General features: G+C 35.2%; 1 protein-coding gene across 1 annotated transcript in view; it reads right to left on the bottom strand.

Moving 5' to 3' along the window:
* Window positions 1-4,370: 4,370 nt before the first annotated feature.
* The window catches only part of AP3B1 (adaptor related protein complex 3 subunit beta 1), a 153,965-nt gene continuing 136,660 nt past the window's right edge, over window positions 4,371-21,675 (bottom strand). The window contains exons 26-27 of the mRNA XM_080362158.1: window positions 17,461-17,599; window positions 4,371-4,957 (exon numbers count right to left, since the gene is read on the bottom strand). Of these exons, the coding sequence (XP_080218284.1) occupies window positions 4,804-4,957; window positions 17,461-17,599 (293 nt within the window). The 3' untranslated portion in view covers window positions 4,371-4,803. The remainder of the gene's footprint in view (window positions 4,958-17,460; window positions 17,600-21,675) is intronic.

Here is a 21,675-nt window from a genome sequence, read left to right as displayed (position 1 = left end):
CAGAATTACCAGCAACTAAATGTAGTTCATCTTGTAGCTTCTGAAGCAAAACCAGATAGCTGTAGGACTGGAAATGCAGTGGTGTTCACCATCTCTTTCTCTTCCAAACAGGTTCACTGGACTGTGCTGCATAAAGCACAAGTATACCAGATCAGAGGAAGAAAACCTGAACAGAAGCATTGCTTTTATCAGGGTTGTGTCCAAAGACAGCTATCAGTAATAAAATCACACTATGCAAAGATGGTAAAGCCTGGTGTCTGTACCACAAAGCATTTGGATAACACAGAAGTGTTATAGAAACACACACTTTATCTTAAAACAAAAAAAAACAAGGGGGGTGGATGGCAGGAAGACTGGACATTAGGAAACATTTCTTCATGGAAAGGGTTGTCGGGCATTGGAACAGGCTGCCCAGGGAAGTGGTGGAGTCACCATCCCTGGAGGTGTTTAAAAGAAATATAGATGAGGTTCTTAGGAACATGGTTTAGTGCTAGAGTTAGGTTATGGTTGGACTGGATGATCTTAAGAGTCTCTTCCAACCAAAATGATCCTACGATAAACTGACAGAAAATTAGGGGAACAGAGCCTGATCCCCATTTGCTTGTTTCAGACACACACTGAAAGTCAGATGAGGGCTTGAGAGGATCCAGACTGCCTGTACAATGCTTACCAGGATCCTTTTTAGGGCATTTAAATGCTAAATTAAAATTAATTAAAGCATATAAGATATTGTATACAAAACTAGACAGTTCGATTATTTAATATTTTTAAAAAGAATTAGTATTAATTATGGTAACGGACTATTGCAAAACAAAGTGTGCGAAAGGATTTAATCTTGTCACCCAATATCAGTAATTAGCCTATACCTCAGATCAAGAAGATTTACCGTCCTTATGCTTTTTTGTGTCCTACCCAACACGTATCTGTGTATTCCTTTGCATATATTTTCAGTATTGTTCCACTTTCAGTAAACATCATACTACATTGTGACAGCAGATGACCAGAGCTTAGGTACATGTTGTGTTTAAAAACACAGGGAAAAAAGTTAATTTCTTCCTTCAATTCACATATATTGTTTTAGAATGTTACAGAATGCTACCTTCTTCCTGAGTTAGTAGAAAAGATGATCAGGAAAACCAAATTTATCTTTTCTATGGTATTTATTATTTCATGCTGTATCATGTCCCTGGTCTAAAAATACCTGCATTATATTCACTGTTCTTTCACATGGAATTCTATTTATATCTTCCATCATTTTGTTCCTAGCTCTAGACCCATTTCTATTTCTGCTGTTTTTCTTTAGAAATTAGTTACTAGAATTAAAGCAGGCTGTGCAGGAAAAAATATATTATCCTTTTATACATCATCATAAAATGTGAAAGGAAAATAAGAGGGGAAAAAAAGTCTTATTTTGATTGTCATGAATCAAGCCTGTGTTTATGTTCTGCAATCCATAGTAACATAACAACTCTTCCCCATATCCTACTCTTTCCAAATGGTTTGAGTTATTTTGGAACACCTGGATTTAAAAATTCAGTTATTAAACAAACAAACAAACAAACAAACCAAAACAAAAACAAAACAAAACAAAAACAAAACAAAACAACAAAACAAAACCAAACCAAAACAAAAAAAACTCAACCCAAACCCAACCAAACAATAAAAAAAACCCCAAAATCACAAAACAAAACAACAAAAAAAAAACCCCAAAGAACCAAACCAAACCAACAAACAAAAACAACAAAACCCAACCCCTTCATCTTCACAAGGGGGAAGATGTTGGTGTGTGGAAACAACCAGGAAGCAAAGAAGAGGTAAACTGTCGATCTCTCACTACGTAGAAACTTTCTCATCTGCTTGCCCTTGCTCTTGCTGTGGAATTCTTCAATCCATAACTAGCAGCAGCAGTTTTAAAGCTTGGGCTAGATCACAATAACCTTGGAGTCTCTTGGAGTTTTACTTACCTTGAGCATGAGTGAGTTAAACAATTAATAAAATTATACCCAAATTTCCTATATTTTAATTTTTGGTTGTTATTGGTTTTCCTATATTTATGCAGGTTCCACTGCATTTGAACCCTTCATAATTTAAGTCATTAACCCTCACCTCCCACTCCCCAAGCTAGACATCAACACAACTCCATAACCATCTTAGCAAAACCTAGCTCACCAGCAATGCCATGCTTCAGTCTTACTCCTGCATCCTGAGTCGCATGTGCAGGCACGTTCTGAGGCTGCCCAGGTCCAGATTCTCACCAAAGCCGCGTGGTTCTCAGTGCACAGCTCCTGACTGAGAAGGCTGCCCACGGAGGGAGAAGCTGTTCCTAGCTGGCGCAGCAAGGAAATCACTCCAAAGTGAATTCTAGATTACAGTTTAGACTAGTCATCTACTTCATATCCTAATAACCTTTAATGTGCCTCTGTAAATGATGAAAAGTATGGAAGGAAGTGACAAAAAATCATATATAGCAAAACCAAGAAACTGTTAACTACTGCTAACTGGCTGAATTATGAATGAATACAACTTTGTTATTAATGTAAGACATGGACATGTGCTTCTGTTTAGGTTTCTGAAGAGCTGAGCTCTATTGCATGCAAAGATATTTTACTATTTAAATCTGTCTTTAAAGAAAGCTTTTATCGAAATGACTATTTGGGGAAGGTAGCATAAATTTTTGAATCACACCATCAGCCTAGATTCCTGTATTAAGAGTTACTAAACCACTGGACCAAGTCAAAAAGTGCTGAAAAATGCAAATTAATACCAGAAACCCCCAAAATATCCTTACTGTACATGCTTCTGGCTTCACTATTGAAATGTATAAAGTACTCTAGGAGTCCAAAATTACTCAGCAACACGTGGACTTATATAGCATTAATAGGCCTTTCTTTGATTTATACTGTGGTATAAGAAACAATTCTTGTTTGTTTCCTCCTTTACTAGCATGGCTGAAGGTTTTGCAGTTCAGACTTTCCTCAGGAAGCACGGTTCTGCACCTTTCCCTCGCCACCTCCTCACCAAGTCTTAAAATCAAATACCATCCAGACCAATCTGTATGTTATCTGAGATGATGGTATTTCTACAATAACACTTTTTCACCTGTTTGAATAACTTCTCAATCATATTTGGAAAATGTAATTCAAGAAAAAATTACTGCAGGATTATGACTTCATAAAATAATGTATATGTTGATCAAGAACATAAAGATTTCTGTTAGGGGTATAAGATTCTTGTTTCTTTGCCTGATAAGTACCACTTTATTTTGTGTGCTAGCAAAACCTAAAGCAACATTTCTCAAAGCAGTGCAACCTAAATACCTAAAAATCCAACTTCTCTTTAGAATTTGCCAATAAACCGCTACACGTTTTAGTTCTACAAAACTTCAACAGAAAAATTTATAATAATTTCCCAATGTGCAGTAATTCAGTATTTCTAATGAAGCAATATTTCCTGTCATCCAGAAAGCTAAACCAAAACAGCACCACTGAGCCAGCATCAAAGGACCATGTGAGGGTCAAGGTCACAGAGCAATGGTACAGTTATCCAAATACCTTCTCTGTGTCATAAAAACATCTGTAGCAGAGCCATGAGTTCCCAGGATGAGCCATGTTGGGTGTGAAGAGAACTGAAATGAAATGACAGAGCTCTGCATCTTCAGCCCTACCATGTAACCAGGATGTGAAGGGAAGGTCAAAACTGGTAACACCCAGGCTACAGGCAGAAAACTGTATGCAACAAAGGTTGTATGGCTGTTGGTCTTCCCAGCCTAGTTCAGTAGATGTGGCGATGAATTTCTTTTTGTTTGAGCCATCGTTTATGCAGAGGTGGGAGACGTTTTAATTTCAGTTTACAAAAGAAATTTGAAGAAAAGATCTGAATAATTTACTAAGCTAGACAACAGTATTTGCCACTATAGTCTAATAATCAGTATTTAATATAATACTAATTTCTAATAATTCAGTCAGTATTTTATGAATGGGCCAATTTGAAAATAGGCAGTTACTGGCTTTCTTTATGTAGCTTATGTAAAAAAATGTAACTGCATAGCAGGAGGAACACAAATGCTGGTTACTTTCACAAGAACAGCCTGCTGATGCATATGTAGTGTTCAGCATTTTTAGTATTTACTTTAATTAACTAGTTCTATACAATACAGGTAATTGTTGTTCCCAGTTCTCCACCAAAACAAGAAAGAGGGAGCCTCTGCTCTTAGCACTACTTTATTGGCATCTTAACAGAAATATTTGAGAAACTGGCAGTAGGTGGAACAATGTTAATAGACAAGTTCAGTCTACAATCATTTACAGAAAGCAAACATCATTTTGCTGTACTTATTGTATTTTCACACTTATGCAGAAAAACCTCTCTGAACCACATGGTTTTTGTATATGCTGCTGGAACCTACCTGCCATTTTAATTCAGTTTTCAAGCAGTGTGATTTCCCTTGAACTTTATTATCTAGTATTTGTCCACTACAGTGGGGAAAACCGATGGGGAAGAAAGGTAGCGGGAGAAGGGAGCAGAGAGGGAAGGACTAGGGTAAATCAAATGGGAAATACATTTTAAAGCGCAGATAAGTGACAGTAAAATATATGTTCTTTGGTTAGCAAGCAGAATAAAAGGAAACAACTTGCACACATGATAGATACACACTAGCATTCTAAAGCAGAAGACAAGAATGTCAAGAGTGTATTCTTCCCCCACTGCCAGATGGAAGGGCTATTATTATAAATGAAAGGCAGCAGTAGTGGATGCCAGGCACTTTTGTTGTGTGCCAGATTCTGAAGTCCAGATGTAAGCAGGTTACCCCTGGGACAGGACAGGCTTCAGCTCCCGCAGCAGAACAGAACCAATCACGGTTTTCTCGGTGTTTATGATGAGCTGTGCTGTAGAGCTCTCCTTCATCTCCACTGTGACGAGTACCAGTGACCCACTGTGCACAGTTTTAGCTGCAAACCTGGAGGGGGGAAGAAAAATAAAAAAGAAAAAAGAAAAATCACTGAGAATCTTCAGGTCAAAGACTGCTAATATTTCTTCCTGTGAAAGTTAAATGAGCTCAAATATAATAAAATGCCTCGAATTTCATTTATACATTTCAGGGGATAAACCATAAAAACCTCCATAAATTCCTCAGAAAAGAATTTGTTCAGCATTGTGTAAATATTTTTGCATTTATGAAGGATAAAAAGCATAATGCAAAACTGTGTATTTAATAATACAAACTAAAATCTATTTAAATAAATTTTTAATGTAAATTCTAATTCTTCAGTTCACCTACAATACTTGTGCACACTAGCAACTCGAATTCAGCTATATGGAGTTTTCCATGGATAACTATCATTATTTGGTGCCCCAAAGAAAATGCAACTAAATGTAGTAGAACACTTCCAAAAAGCCAAATGGTTGTACTTTCAGAAAAGTGCATCCTCCTGCCATCTCAGGAATTAATTCAAACTAAAAATAGTCAAAGTTATAAAAATCCAACACAATCACTTGAAATGATGGTAACAGTAAGACACCAAATCATTCCATCTGTGAATTTATCTCCAGAAAATGTAATCATAAATATGTGGCAAATATCTCTAAATATTTTATAATTATTAAAAATTCTACGAAGCAAATTAAAAACCAAACCCAACCCATCAGATAAACAAAAGTTAGGACTCATGCACCATTACTAAATTCCAAGACATGAAGAACCCACTAATTACATGGAATTAAAAGCAAAACTAGCCTTTTAAGCACCACAATTGACTGAAAAGCCATTTTAGGCACAATGAACTTCTGTCAATCCTGTTAATTCATTCTGCACAGCCAGGCCCAAGAGACGGAAAGGCAGAGGATGGCAGCAGAAGAGGATGGCAACAGCCTCGTCCTCCACCTTCCACAAGGCGCACACCACGCTTTTTTTGCCCCCCTCTTTTTTTGTCCGTCCCTCCCCCGCCCGCCTTGGTTACTTGACAACAACAAAGTTGCTGCACATGGGCTTTTGAAAACACTAACAAGTGCAGAGCAGGTCTGTGACCCAGTCTGACCCCACTTTGCAGGGCCAATCTCCTCTCCTCTTTCTGAATGACACGTGTCTGAATCAGAGCCATCTGCCTCAATTTGCGCAACATCTTCAGCCACAATAGGACCCAGTTAGCCCTGACAACAGCTCACAATACAGAAAAATCAAACTGCTGGGCTGACAGCACGCTGTCGGCTATTCAAGAGCAAACCAACTGGTCAGTGTCTCATGTCTGACAATTAGCATGGGCCTTGCAAAGCGCCTACCCGAGCCCGTGGGGATCTGTTTAATTACCATCAACATAAAGGAAGGAGTTTATCAGGAGATACTCAAAAAAGTTCACTCCAGACTTAATTAAAATATTAGCCACTTAAGCAGGAAGCAGGTTCTCTTTAAACGAGAAGTAATTTCTGTCTCTTTTTTTTTTTCTTTTTTTTTTCTTTTTTTTTAAAATAAGCATATAAAAATCTCGTAACACATTATACTAATTAAGGAAACATGGGGCACTTCTCTAATGTCACCCATCACAGGTCAATCTATTTCTTTTGTCCAGATTACAGATACATTCAAAGACCTCTCCCCTTAATAGGATGTTCTAAACCAACGGTACTACTACTACTATAAAAATATCTACTTAGCTAGGTTTATCAATTATTTCATCTATTTGCACTGCAATGTAGAAGATCACTATTTCTCTTCTTGATTTTGACAGGGGGATAATTATAGAAACAATAGTCTTATTAGTCACTTTATTTACTTAACAGTTGTGTCTTGGGACAACACAGAAGCAGATTATGTCTGAGTGTGCACATAAATAGGTTGGTAGTTGGCACTCCTGCTGTGTTTCATAGCCCCAAGGCTTGATTTTACTCTCTTTTATTCAAACCTGAAAGTGATACAAAGTCAACGTTCTATGAAAGCCAAGGTGGCCCACAGCATCAGAGACCAGTTTTGCACTGATATTTTTACATGTAGATTTGCAAAATCACACAGGGATCAATAGTACTTTTCCATACCTCTGAAAAAAACCATGTAAAATCAATAATATGTGAGTCTGTATGTGGTTTGCAAGATGCAAAGGGTTTGATACTCAGATAATGTTACACAATGTGTTAGTATGCATAAGTAGCAGTGTCTAATCGGTTTGTATCAATGGTCACTGATCTGGAATCGCTTAGTGAATAAAGAATTGGAACAGGATGACTTATTTCACTATTAAAAAAGGGTGTATAGAAGAACCACACAATGGGTTTACCACTGCTTTTGAACTTCGGAAATTGAAATATGTTCCTTAAAATAGGAAAGATAATTTCATTTCTAAAGAGAGTTACAGCATAAATACACTTACATGATCTGTGAAACTGAATACAGCTCTAAAAGGATGAAGCAGTTGACTTTTGGTTAGAAGACACTAGCAGTACCACTGATTTGATAGTTATTTAGATGTTTTAAATATACTGTTTTTGAAGGATTTGGTTAATTGTGCTTTTTTTGACTAAGCACAAGTTATTGCATTTATATGCTTACACTTGCCAGAAGCCCAGGTGGATTTTCCAAAATGTGTGTTTGTGCTCAACTAGACTAGAAAGCTATTAAAAAAAAATATTTCAGCAGCAAAAATTAATCACTCTATATAGCAGGTATTTATTATTTGCAAGAAACTTATCTTCCCCACAAGGTCAGTAATTTTTTTTTATTTTTTCTTTAAGTTGATATTGCCACAAAGGTTAGAATTTGAATTAAAGTTAAAAAAAAAAAAAAAAACAACTGACAATAAAACCAATCAGAATCCATAGAGGGAAATAAGGCTTAGAAACTGCACAGTAGTACATTAAAATCTAGCTTGTAAATTGATTGTTTGCGGGTCCAAAATAAAGAATTTGTCCTATGGACAACTCTTAACATAAGCCCTTATATTATGAGCATATTATATTTCTGTTGCAACAAAGGATGCATCAGTGAATAAGAAAAAAAAGTAAGTGAATGAGAATACCATGCAGAAAAGAGAACCAAATATTTACCAATAGTTTCAAGAAGGCTGTTTCTACTACAGTGCAGTTATTTTCCAGTTTTCTTTCTGTGATAATATTAATTCTAAACCTGATTTCACATCATACAAAAACATTCAGGAAGATTTGCAGCTGTTAATACTTTTCCCATTTTAAAAAAAAAAAAAAAGACAGATTAGAAACAGAACAATGTGAGATATTTGTGTATTTTTTTCCAAATATGTATTTTTTTTCTTTAAAAAGAATGTTAAATATTCTGAAGCTAAGTGACATGCAAAAAACCACAAGGTGTTTATAGATTGTTTTTGTATAAATATAGTACTAGTCAGTAGGTAAGGAAATATGCATTAAGAATCAAATTCTAAATCAACATCAATAAAGTACTGTACATTTTTAGAAATTCATTTAGTCTTTCAAGAGTTAAAAATCAAGTACATATTCTTGATCACTTTCCATGAAAATAAGATTTGTTAATGATTATCACACAGAAATATTTGATTTGTAATTGATATAAAGGGTAAACACAGAGTATCGGATTCTACAATGTGACAGCATTTGCCAAACGCTGGCTCTGTAATGATGACTAGCCTAACTAAAGACCAGCAGTTATTTTCCCTTTATTTGTAGACAGAAGATAGCTGCAACATACAGGAAAACCATTTTTATGGGGAAAGGTTATGAAAATTCCACACCAGTGAATAGACAGCAACAGAGCAACTCATTCAAAATCTGCTCTTTAAAATTTAACATTTGAGAAAGTAAATTTACACCTGAACACTCGCTATCGGGACATTTGTTTACAGCAAGGCAGGGTTTGTTACGCGTAATTCGACAGCACTAAAACATATGTTTTCTCCTGTCAGGCGTTCTTCCTCCTCTTTGATTTTTCTATTCAAGCTAAATTTTCTTTTTCTGTTCAACTGGTTACCAGAAATAGTGACAATGGCCCATGGAGGCTAAAACTTTTTTTTTTCTCCACCCTTTCTTTAAATCTTGTACATGAAGCCTTCAATTACTGCCAGCTGAAGCACACAGAATCCTATTAGTAAGAAAGACGATCAGAAGATGCAATGCCCTGCCCTCGCTGTAGAAAAATAATTAGTCCAAAGTTGACAAATGTGTAATCCAGTTATGCAATGAATACATTCAAATGGGAAAAAAAATAGTGCTGTGAATTAGTATTAAATTTGTAAATATAAGAATGAACAACTATGAAGTACCTTACAGTGTTTCAATTGGACAATAAAAGTATTTATAGTTTCAGTACTCTGAATCTTCAACTTAGTGTGATAAATTCTATCTATGTAAAGTTTCGACTTTATAATTAACAATTAATCTAAAAATTGGCTACATTACTAATTACGTGTATTCATTCTCTGAGTAAGCCTTAGAAAATAAAAAGAAGTATTTGGAGTAGCATTACTATGTATTAGTTCTGACCTGGTGATAAAGTAAGCTTAACAGTAAAACATAAGCAGAAATATACTCACAAAAAGAAGGATCTTTGTCTTAACCTGGTGATTTTAACCTCTCAGAATAAAAACATGTTTAACATTGGTTATTAATTAGAAAAGTTGATTAATACTTACCTTAAAAATCGTATTATGATAACATGTCGTTTTCTTTTTTCCAGTACAGTTCATGCTATTTTTACACTACTGTAGAATAAACTGTTCAGAATACCGAGTTCATTACCATAATATAATTATTTCCAATATTAATTATTTTGGGGTTTTATAAAATAATAGAATTGTAAAATAATTTGCAATCAAATCTGTACCATATTTTTACCATTTTTGTTCTATTACCAAAATAGATTTTGCATTTGTCCTCAGTTGCCAGTAAGCAGTTGCACTGTACCTCTTACAAAAATGCAGGAATGCAAGTGAGTCTTCTGAATTTTTTATCCAGTACATACTGCTACTTCACATGTTCAAAAAGATGCTGCATGAACTTTGAATCATCCTCCAAATTTACCTTTAGGTCAAAAATTTCAGCATATTAATATGTAGGTATTTATATCTCCTCCCCAAAACTTCAACAAGCTAAAAGCTTGAATCAAAATATTTGGTCCTCACACCTAGAAAATTGCAATTGTAATACTTGATCTACTTTGTTTTCTCCTCTAGCCTATTCTTTTTATTTTTCTTAAAGAATCAGGTATTTAAGTATTTGAGAATTACATACAGTCCATTTTTAAAACAGGTTACAAATTTCAATCTGTAGAAAAATTATTGAATTCCAAGAAAGCAAATTACCTTACAGAAACATGTTAAAACATTAAACTTGCTCAGAGACCTTTCAAATCACAGATACTCTTCTGTTCAGTTAGTTTTTAAAGTGTTAAATATTTTCTGTTTAAACAACTGGCTCAGAAGGTCCCTGTTTGTTTTTCAAAGAAAATGCTGCACATATTTTTCACTTTACAGCATTCAGATACAAAAGCAGTGCTGTCCTCTAGCGGACAGCAAATAAGCTAGGCTAGAACAATCTATTCTGATTAACCTCATATCTAAAATGACTCACTCATATACTTTTAACGTTAAGCTCAAATTTAATTTATTCAAGTTATTTTTAAATTTTGCAATCCACAAGCAAGCTTCTTAAATATAATAATACATTTAAAATGTTAAGGGCCTTAAAATGATGTTGTAGAAAGGCATTCTCTTGATCAAGTATTTTGTACCAGTTAATCAAAATCTTCATATGCTCATAATACATGAAAACTGTACTAATACATAGAGGGCCCTTTTGTTAGCAGGGAGATAATGTCAAGGCTTTTGAACTTTAGGATTTGATTAAGAAATTAAGGAATATCTGGTAGAAACTACCGAATAAGTACTTTCACGTTTAAAACTTTCAGTTATCATTTTCTCTACGAATAAAAATATTTACCTAACAACAGCAACTAATCAGAAAGACTTTCAGTCCTGGCTGACAAAAGAAATAAAAACGCTTAGCTGAGGTTTTTGTTTGTTTGTTGTGGTTTGTGTGTTTTTGTTTGTTTATTTTTTAAGATAGAATTACCTCTACCATAAATCAAGAAAACATTAGGAGTTTACAACTTCTGGCTACAACAGAGGTTGAAATACTGTGGGCATGGATATACTATTCCATTTAAAATTCTGTCTCCTACAGGTAAAGGCTACCAGCAAAACTGTTTTGCCTAGGGTATTTAGCTCTCTAATTAATTCCTACTTGAGAAATTAGGAAGCAAAATCAAGGCTGCATGTCTATTACAAGTTTATTTACTCAGCTACCCATTGCAGCTCTCTAGGAGAGTAGAAAACGATGACTGAGCCCCACAGCTAAGGAACCACAGAAGCAGAACAGTCCACATAACTGCGTCAAAGGAGCTACTGGCAGAGGTAGATTTCACTTCATTTGAGCTCTCCGACATGCCAATTGCTTAGTAAAAAGTCTTGGGAAAGATTTTTGTGTGCACAGAGAGCAGAAAAGGTCTTTAAAAAAAATTAGTAAGACTTGTTTGTCAGCCACTTAGAACATATATTTTGATTCTAGTGGAATAACTATAAACAATTTATATTTCTCAGAAATTTCTACACTGCGTTTATCTTCAATATATGGGTGATAGACCTTCCTTTCTGACATGCTGGAAGCAGAAGCAGTTGTTAGTTATGTTAAGCTGATGGGGTCTGAGCACCAACTTTCTGCCTGTAAATTCTTCCAAATTTAGTACAAATTGGAAGATGACATACACATAGAAATTTTCCAGGTGGATCTCTTTAAGTGGGGTTTTGTTCAACACAAACCTACCTGCATACATACATGATCACATACCTTTTCTCCCCACATTAAGTGTTGCTGGTTTGAAAAGATGTGGGGAGGATAACTGATTACTAAGCACGTCATTCTCTGATAATCAAAATTGTCTGTAAACAAAACCCTCTTTCCTTTGAGAATCAGTCTGCCAATATACTATAAATGGGACATGACAGGTTGCAAAATGATAAAAAGGGGTGAATACAACCAGACTGTCAGGCTGATGCATGGGGTAAGGAATAAAGGCTAGTGAAAAACAAGTGTTGATCCTTGGATTTCTGTTTTTTAATCATTTAATGCAAGCTTCTATATTGGGTTTAGTTGCTTTAACGTTCTTCAGCATTTCAATGCTCATCCATTGCAGCATGCTTGCCATCATATTACATGATTTATATAGTATGGTTTTGATTTTGCTAAAAGATAATACTGCAAGCCTCCAAAAGACAGGTGGAAGAGATTTTGTATCTTGTTCAACACTTGCCTATCCACAAAACCATATAGGTCATGGCTATGTTAAACAATGATGTACTACTCACAGCAAGCACTGAACAAACTTGCATATCTATACAGTATAGTCAAGTGTCCTTAATAATATAGGTGCCAGAGGCAGCATAGTCACTGCATTCAATGCTATCCTTGAGCTAGTTAGACCGGCTCTAGCAACGAGCAGAAGTGCTGGTTTCTGCTTCTTGTTTAAAAGCTAGCCTGTTTGCTGCTAATTCAGGTGCCTACTATGGCAACACGCTAAGAGATGAGAATGCATCCTCTGCAAGTTCTGATGATCTCCAGAAGGAAGAGATGGCTATTAGAATGACCACTTTCATTATTTTAATGGAGATAGATATTAAACTTGTAATTTCAAAACATGAAATGGCTGTTCCAAAGCAGATTAAGGCTCCAGTGTTGAGAGAAGCTGAGGTTTGATTTTCTCCAGAATGTCAGGATGTCCTGTATTGTGTTGTTGAAATTATAGACTTGACCATCTCAATTTAAAGGACTGAAATTAAGGTTGTCATGTGTCTCAGAGTGCAGGTCAATGGTTAAGGCCATCCTGATGAACTGCACAATAGAGATATGAAGATGACACCATGCTCACTTTCTAATGCACTACTTCCTGTTACTAATGGTGGAGTCCTTCCAAAATACAAGAGCAGCAACAGACTAGTTCAACAGACAGGCTGAGGTTGACTAAAATTTGTTCTTCATATCCACACTGATGGGTTCAGATTTTTTATTTCATTGACTGACTGGGCAATGTGCAAGTAAAGTCTTTGAGAACGAAAAGGTGCTCTACCTTGCATCATTTTGTACAGTCATGGTCACTGAGGGAAACAATCTACTGGAGTACTGTGCATCCCACTTAAGAAATGCTTCGGGAAGTGGAAAGGGGAGAGATAGGCATTTCAAGACAGCCTGATTCTCCATCCCATTACATATTATATTCTGACGTCAATGGAATCACACAAGCACAAAACAAAGTGAAAGAGTGAAGAAGCAAATCCAGTTTGTGATTCCAGCTCTGAATGCACTTTTCTGCTGTATGCCACTGCCAACACATTAAAAGCTTTTGCACCATATTTTGTGGAAAGAAATGCTTTCTGTGTGTATTTCCATTCTTTTATTTCTAAGCCAATTAACTCTGAAATGCCTCTCCTTCATGCAGAGGGCCTTATGTAACTGTAGACAATATTTTGACACTTTCAAGAGGATCATTAGAGCATTTAAGTCTTTCTAAGATTAAAATGAAATCTGCAACTAGTCTTTTTGTTCTATCACCATCTGTTGTCTTTTGCTGTATTCAAAGTGAAGAAAATGAAGATTACCTCATGGTAGGAGGTTATGGAGCTGAAAATGAATAAAGGAGGAAGAGACCTGAGGAACTTTTAGACTGTTAATCTGAGAGAAATAAACTACATGTCTTGAAAGTAATGCTAGTATGAAGGGCATTTCTGGATAAATAAAGCTCACATTGGTTAAAAAGAAAATTACAGAAAATCTTGAGTTGAATAGTATCTTTATCTTATCACATTTTGAAATAGAAAAGAACAGCCTAGAATTTATTTTTGATATATAAAGACTCGAAATTTTTGGCCAAGTAGAAATAGGGAGCTGAAGTGATAGTCCACTGAAGAAGCAACTTCAGGGGAATAAATGTTCCCAGTTATGCATCCTCTTATCTTAAAGATGGGAGATTTAACTCCATGCAGGAAGAAGTACTTTTTTTTCAATGTCTTTTGTCCTTAGATATTCAAATGATGCCCACAGATATGTCCTGAATCACAAGACAGAAGCTTGGTGCCTTGGCTGATTCTTTTTGAAATCACTTTGCCAACATCTAAGCACTCCTCACTTGACTTCCAACCCTTCCTTTCTTAAAGTATTTTTAACAAACAACAGTCCTCAAAACATTGAAAGAGCTAGGTATATTGCAACAATTACCCTAATCATTTTTGTGAAATAACATTTTTAATAAAAATAACATCTTTCTTCTGAAGTTTTAATATTTAAGGAGACATTGTATTTCCTACTCAAAAAAATTTCCCTTTTGAAATGCATTTCACATTCTTGTTTCTAACAGAAGCCCTTGAAATCAAAATAACAAAAGAAAGAGAGATCAATACATAAAATTGTAAAATTCTATTAAGAACAAGAGAATGCATCATATGAAGCCTTACAAGGTCCAGTAATCTAATAGCTTGTATAAACTCATGTGAAGGGTAGGTAACTACACTTAAGGAAGTAAAATAGTACAGCAAAATTATTTTTTAAAGTGATTCAAATAAATTCAAATATATGAATATGAATCTGCATCTTTGTGTTCTGATACATATTTTTTTTGTTTCAAGTATTTACTTTCAAATCTTCATTATATTTGCTTTAAGTTTTTTTACTTGGTGCAGAAATACAATCCTAAATAGGGTTATCAATTTTAGGAGCAGTAATTGGGTCCCACTAGCATGACAACACCTTTGTTGTGAATGCAAATATGGCTAGACTTAAAAAGAACAAACCAAATCAAAACAAGAAAAACCCACCTGTTCATGTCCATTAGATACGCTTGTATTAAACCACACAATTTCATTTTGAATGAGTGTATTGCATTACGGGGCAATAAAGATTTCTTGGCATTAGCCGTCATTAAGTAGTAATACTCAAGTTGGGGGTGACCAACTAAGAGGTTAATATAATTAATGCTGCACAGCGCAGAACGTCAGTTTAAAAACAGTGCTTCTTTTCCTGTGTAAAAGGGTACGTACAAGCAGTTCCAAGAAGTAAACTCAAGCAGTCCTCACAGATTCGCATGATGAGCTGTATATATTTTTTCCCCAAATCCCACTTGCAATGAAGCAAACAAGACAAATGACAATACTACAGAAATGGAAAAAAAACCCACAACTTTTAACATACTTTTATTGTATCAATAACTGTTTTATCAAGCTAAAAGGTGACTGTTCATTTTATCATCCTGAAATGCTATATGCATCACATAAACAAAACATGGCACACTTCTTGCACCCATGAGCTTTTGGAATAAAAGATTCTATTTTTGTTTACCCTCACGGCAGAATAGATTTAATCCAAATGTATGTATACTTATAAATATTTTAGTCATTTGTTTCACAGTTTTGAAAGTATTCATTATCTAATCTCTATCTCAAATATTCATTCATCTAAACCTAGGATTTACTTTAATGATAATGTAGTGCTATTTAAAAGATGAACAGGTTAATCACAGTATCAATTAGTTAATGTTCCCATTCCTGTTCTCAGTAAAAACTAGGTGCAATTATGACTACATAGTATCTGTAAACTCCAGTTACTTACGGTGACGCAAATGAAGAGCTATTTTCTAAATGCTTATCATTGCTGGGCATTTCTGGTAGGCCATTTAAGTTGTTACCAACATTTTTTTTTGCCTGATGTACATTATAAATGCAAACTATTCTGTAACTAGCGTGGCAGACTGAATACATTCTATTTTGAATCAAAAAAGAAAAGATTTCAGGATGCTCTAAAGCACTCTGAATACTTCAGCCCAACCAGAACATGCCTTCAACCATGGTCTCAGAAGGAGTGTATCCAACAGGAAGTACATATTTTCTGTTGGTCATAGACTCCGTTTTGTGGAAAACCTCATTTTTAAAAAAAAAAAAAAAAGTGTGAGTGAATGCAAGGTCAAATTAGAAACATCTGCAATCAGGAAACCTGTGGCTGAGCTAGGAACTAAGGTATTATTTTAGGGAGCCTTTTTGAGACTCAGTCACAAAACAATCCACCCCCATGTGATAAGTCTCATGTGATGGATAGGGTAAAGATGGAGAACACCTACAAATACCTACATACTGCAGATAGTTCAGCCTCCCTTTACTGACACTCAAGTCACCTAGTCTTTGAATTCAGGTTGAGAATGCAGGCTGTACAGATCCATCAGGGATGCAACAAATGAGGACTCCTTCCTGGAGGAGCAATTGTCAATAGTGACAATCATTCCAGTGCCATTGCACTAGCTGTACCATGTTTTTATGGTGAAACAGAATTTTATCCTTGACCGTATCAAATACGTAGGAAAATTCAGCTGGGTTAATGTTAATGCAATGCAATACAAATGCCCAGCGATGCAAAGACGACTTATTCCAACAAAGAGAAACATTCGGTTATTATGCCTGTGTAGCCTACAGGATTGTCACCATTCCAAACAGCCATTTCTGTCAGCAAAATTTCAAAGAAAAACATTGTTCCTTGCTTTAAAATAAATAGCAAAACTCAGGGGGCAAAAGACATAATTCACATTCTGGAACAGTTTTAGTAGATGTTAGTAAAGATGTACGAATTTTCTTATTTCAAGACCAGGTTAAGAGCTTGTCTTGCTGTTGCTATTTGTGTTCACTGAGTTCAGCACACATGGCAATCTTCCTGTTTCTTCCTGCCACAAGTGAGAAGCCATACAGCTTCATAGGACTAAATATTTTAAGTCAATCACATTAAAAGTTGTCATTAACCAACAATCATATCAGTTCTACTGACATTCTGTACCACAGCTTTTGGGTGAAATGGATTGATCTACAAGTAACACTTGGAATTTAGACAGGGACAAAGACTTTCTTGGCTGATCACTGTTTTATCTTGTACATATATATATAGGAAGGACAAGGGTATGTCCAATGTAATGTTCAACCTGCCTTTAAAAAGATTTTCATCCAACTGAAAAAACAAAAGAAAACTAAACTAAACAAAAACACCAAAAAGCTCGAGTTCTAGGTTTAGCTAGCTGGATATCATAGGTCAAAAATGAATGAGGGAAAACCAAGCTGCTCCTCACAAATGATAAACTTGAATACGGCCACTTGCTTTTGGAAACAGAAGCAGAAGTCAAAATCATATAGATGCTCTTGAAAGTATTGTGCCTTAAAAGGCTACCTTTTCCCTTTAAAACAAAACCACGGAAGGACAACCCCTCCTAACTGTTTACAGTAAAGTTGTGAGCTGAGGCTCAAGTTCATATCTGTTTAACATTCAATGTTATAGTATAATTGGGTAGCTTATCCATTAGAGGTGCGGATAACAAAATTTTTCCTAGTATTATCAAATGTTGATGAATTTTTAACTAATGGATTTGTATTAAAAGATGGTTCCACTATGAATGACATGTAATCTTACCTGAGTATGTTATCGTGACCAGAAGGGACTACACCCAGGTTCGCTGCTTTCACTATCCTCTCAATTATTACAGGTCTAGTAGAGTTCTGCGGAGCAACAGCTATTGTAGCAGATGTCTCATTCATTCCTGTCAGCATCCCTGAAACATTAAATATTTCATTATGAATACTTTAAGATTTGCTCATTTATTAAGCACAAAACCAAAATAGGAGACTTGTAAACAAAAACCCCACATTTGCATTAAAAGTTAAATCATTCATCAAGAAAACCATTTTATAAGAAAATACATAATTACACTAGTTTAACTTGCAATGCCTTATTATCAGAAACAAATTACTAGTAACTGAACAACGACATGTGATACTAATGCAACTGTGAAACCAAGATGGTTCTTCTTCAAAAGAAGCCTAACCTGAAAGAAGAATGTAAACACAGAAATGAAATATTAAATAAGACTGATTTGGAAAAGTGCAGCTTGCATATAAAGACATCTTCCAATCTTTCAATCATAAAACCACTGCATTTCATTATAATTTCATATCCAATTGCTAAAACTAATCTTGAAATTCAGACACTCATTGGTCCAATTTAGTTCTTGAAGACAAAGTCATCAGATCAAAAACGGCAAAATTCAGTTAGTATCCATCCATGCCACAATAAACTATTTGACTAAAATAATTTGAATATCACTACAAGACAGAACAGAAATGTCAAGATTGTATCTCAACATATGAAAAAAAAAGTAATGAAGGAAATGTTCAAGGACATTTTAACAAAACCCCCACTTTTCTATCAACATCCATTGTTTAGAAGAATGATTTGCTGGACATTTGTGTTGATTAAAACCCAACAGTAGCTACAACTTTACATTGTGTATTTTTACCCTATGTTCAGAAGCTGAAAACACAGAAGAACAATGGAGCACAGTACTTTAGGCAGAAACATGAAGCATCTGAAATCCACAATAACATTAACAATGAAAACAATGCAAGAGTCTCAAAAGCCTAATATTTTAGGGCTGCACATACAGTTCTAATCCAGAGCAAATGGGACAAAGATGCTTAATAGAGCAATTAAAAAAATAAATCTAACATTTTAATGCACTATAATGTGCATTAGCTGCTGTCACAAAATAAGAAATAACAAAGTAAAAACTGAACAGCTCATAAGTGAATAATGGGATATTTTTGAACATGATCTGTGCCTGAAGAGAACAAAAATAAGCATACAACTTCTATAAAGATCAGCTTTATTCTTTGGAATAGAACATTCTGTTTCAAATTGTTTAACTTCAGTACTAGGCAAAAGCTTTAAAAACTACATACACAGACTAAAACTGCTTTTAAGCAGAGCACAGGGACTGACATAACACTGCTGAGAGATGTGTGTACTCATTTAGGATTTAAACCTTCTCCATTAAGCTCTATTGAAGAGCAAATGCTGAATAAATGAATGCAACTATGTTTATGTTAAAAGCCTGTTTCCCGCAGCATATAATTAAAGGAAATGTTGTACAAAGCCAGTACTTTTGTCAAGCTCCTGTAAATGGAAAGATGGATAGCACTCAGAGAAGTGAATGCATTGCTTCATATTTAACCTTAACACTCTTGTCATTAATGGTTTGTCTAACTTGTTCTATAAAAGACAAGGTACTGCTCCATTGAAGTAAAATTAAAAAAATCAACTAAACCATGCTTTTCAGAACAGAAGATTCATTATCGTCGACTAATGTATTGGCATAAAGCAAAGTAACATCCTATCAAGTAAGGCACACATTCAATTCGCCTTTTCACCCCCCTTTATTTTTAACTCATGCTGTTTTATTGTTATAGGCAATTTGTACCACTCAGCATGACAGTGTAAACTGAATCAAGATTAATTTACATGCAAAAGAACACTTAGGAGAGCAGCATGGTAAGCAAATGTATTGTCTCGATTGCTGAGGTGGAAAAGAACCTGGAAAGAAAAAAGGGTGTTCTAATTAAGGGGCATCAAATATGATTGCTCGTGGTAGTCAAGGGCCAGAAAATAGTAAATGTCCAACCATTTAAAGAATTAGCATCTTGCTTGTTAGGAAGACAAGTTGGATATATAAATCTTAATAAAATTGGATAAACAATTTGTTTACTTAACCAAGGGGTTTTTTGTTGTTGTTCTTCTTGTTTTTAATGTGAATCAGGTATACACTTAAAAAAAGAGTAACAAAATTATTTTAAAACACGTCCATGGGGATGGAAATAGTGTTTATACTTAAAGCAGTTTTAACTGGCTATTTTAAAAACACCTTCGTAATAATTCTGATTAATATCCGGGTATAACTATCACATGCCACCTTTAATATATGAAACATGAGAATCTAAGAAAACCCTCATCAGAGCACAGAGCAGCAATTAATCTGGGTTAACTAACTCATACAATGAAATAACTGTACGCATTTTTAATAATAGAAGCAAATGAAATTGGAAAAATTACAGTGGTGGGTAACAAGGTATGTTAGCTACCAGTCTAGTTCTATTCTCAACTAAGGCAAGGGGAGTTTTGCTACTGATTATTAAAAACAAATTTGGATACAGATGTCCCAACAGTATAGGTCTCACTCATGAAGAATTCCTGCTGCAGAAACTGGACTTTTCATGGCGGTGTGATGTAAACAGGCTATAAAATCCTGAGGCCTGAAGATTAGTAAAAATATTTAACCAGAGAAGCAAAGAGTAGTTTGGCAATTTCATTTTTATCCACTGCTTCCAAATTGTCAATCACAACATCAACCTCTAACTCAGCTGCTGCTCTGGGGAATTACCTCACGGGAGGATTCCCCAGCTCAGGAGGGAAGGGAATTGAGCCTAGCAAGGCTGAGCGTATCATGCGCAGCATGCGGATAAATCCAGCTTTCGAGGTTGTGCCGCTACCACTAGATAACCTTCACGTCCATGAATATTCAATAAACTGTCTGTTCCCCCCTCCTTATGCCATCAGGAAGAAAATGGACATATACAAATGTAACAGACAATGCAAAATAGCAGAGTGTAATTGAGTAAAGATGTGTAGCAATGAATTGTCTTCTACATAGCAGTATAATACCGGCTATTTCCTCTTTAGCATGCTTATTAGGTTACACATGCAATTTAGATGTAAAAATCCTTAAACCCCATACATATTCTCATTCTCCCCCAATATAATCTTGCATTTCTAATATTCTCCTTACTCCTTCACTATTTTTTTACCTATTTGGTTTGGCTGCAAATAAAATAAGGCATCTCCAGGTACAAGACTTGAAACATCTTATGTCCAAAAATGAAAAAAAAAGGAAAAGAAAAAGCATGACAAGTGAAAAACAAGCTATATAAATCAGATTCATTTGGAGAATACAGACATATCTAAGTTAAACACAAAATAGAATAATATATACCCACTTCTAAATTGCCCTGCATTTATTATTGTAATTTGGATTTTCCATTTAGCAAGATCACATAGTAATTCTCCTCAAACGCTAGCTGCTCCTAGATCTTTGTAATAAATACTTATGTAAAATTTAGAACTGAGAGCTCTATTACCACAAATATTCTGAAACAGCTGATATCTATAAGAAAAAAGATGCAATAGAAAAGGTTTTTAAACCTGTGGTAAATTTGCCAGCATCAAGTCCTGCATCAAAGAGTGAATTTAGGAAGACAGAGAGAGCGATACAGAAATGCCAAGAGACCTTCACAGATTTACAAATACTTCATATAAACAAATTTTCAAATAGCTTTATTCAGAGTAGCCTTTCTGCTCTATTAAACATAGCAAACAGCTGCCAGATTTATTCAGACAAATAATCAACAACCATAGAAGTAAAATGGCAGAAGAAAAAGGAATTTTGGCAACAACTCCACAGAGGACCACAGCTATTCTCCAAGTACACTTCTTCTATGTGCTTGTGGTTCTGTATGGCCAGTCAGAAGGAAAAAAAGCCCTCAGTCACAGTAAAACATACAAGAACTCTATCAAAATATCACAAAGCAAGCAAATATAAAAAGGGGGGGGGGGCGGGAAACGAAGCATAGTAACCTGCCTTTCGTTCACTACAACCTCAGCTACATTTTTTAGAAGGGAACAGTTTAAAACAAATGTGCCACAGCCTCGTTCAATCACTCACCTTGGTTTGCTGAGCAGGTATAAAGCAGAGAGGCAGGCTTTAGCCAGCAAAGGGTAAGAACAGCAAATAAGTATCAA

The sequence above is a fragment of the Nesoenas mayeri genome (assembly GCF_963082525.1).
Source record: "Nesoenas mayeri genome assembly, chromosome: Z".
NCBI classification, from domain to species: Eukaryota; Metazoa; Chordata; class Aves; order Columbiformes; family Columbidae; genus Nesoenas; species Nesoenas mayeri.
The sequence above is the reverse complement of the archived record's forward strand: the minus strand, read 5'-3'. Positions and strand labels throughout refer to the sequence as shown.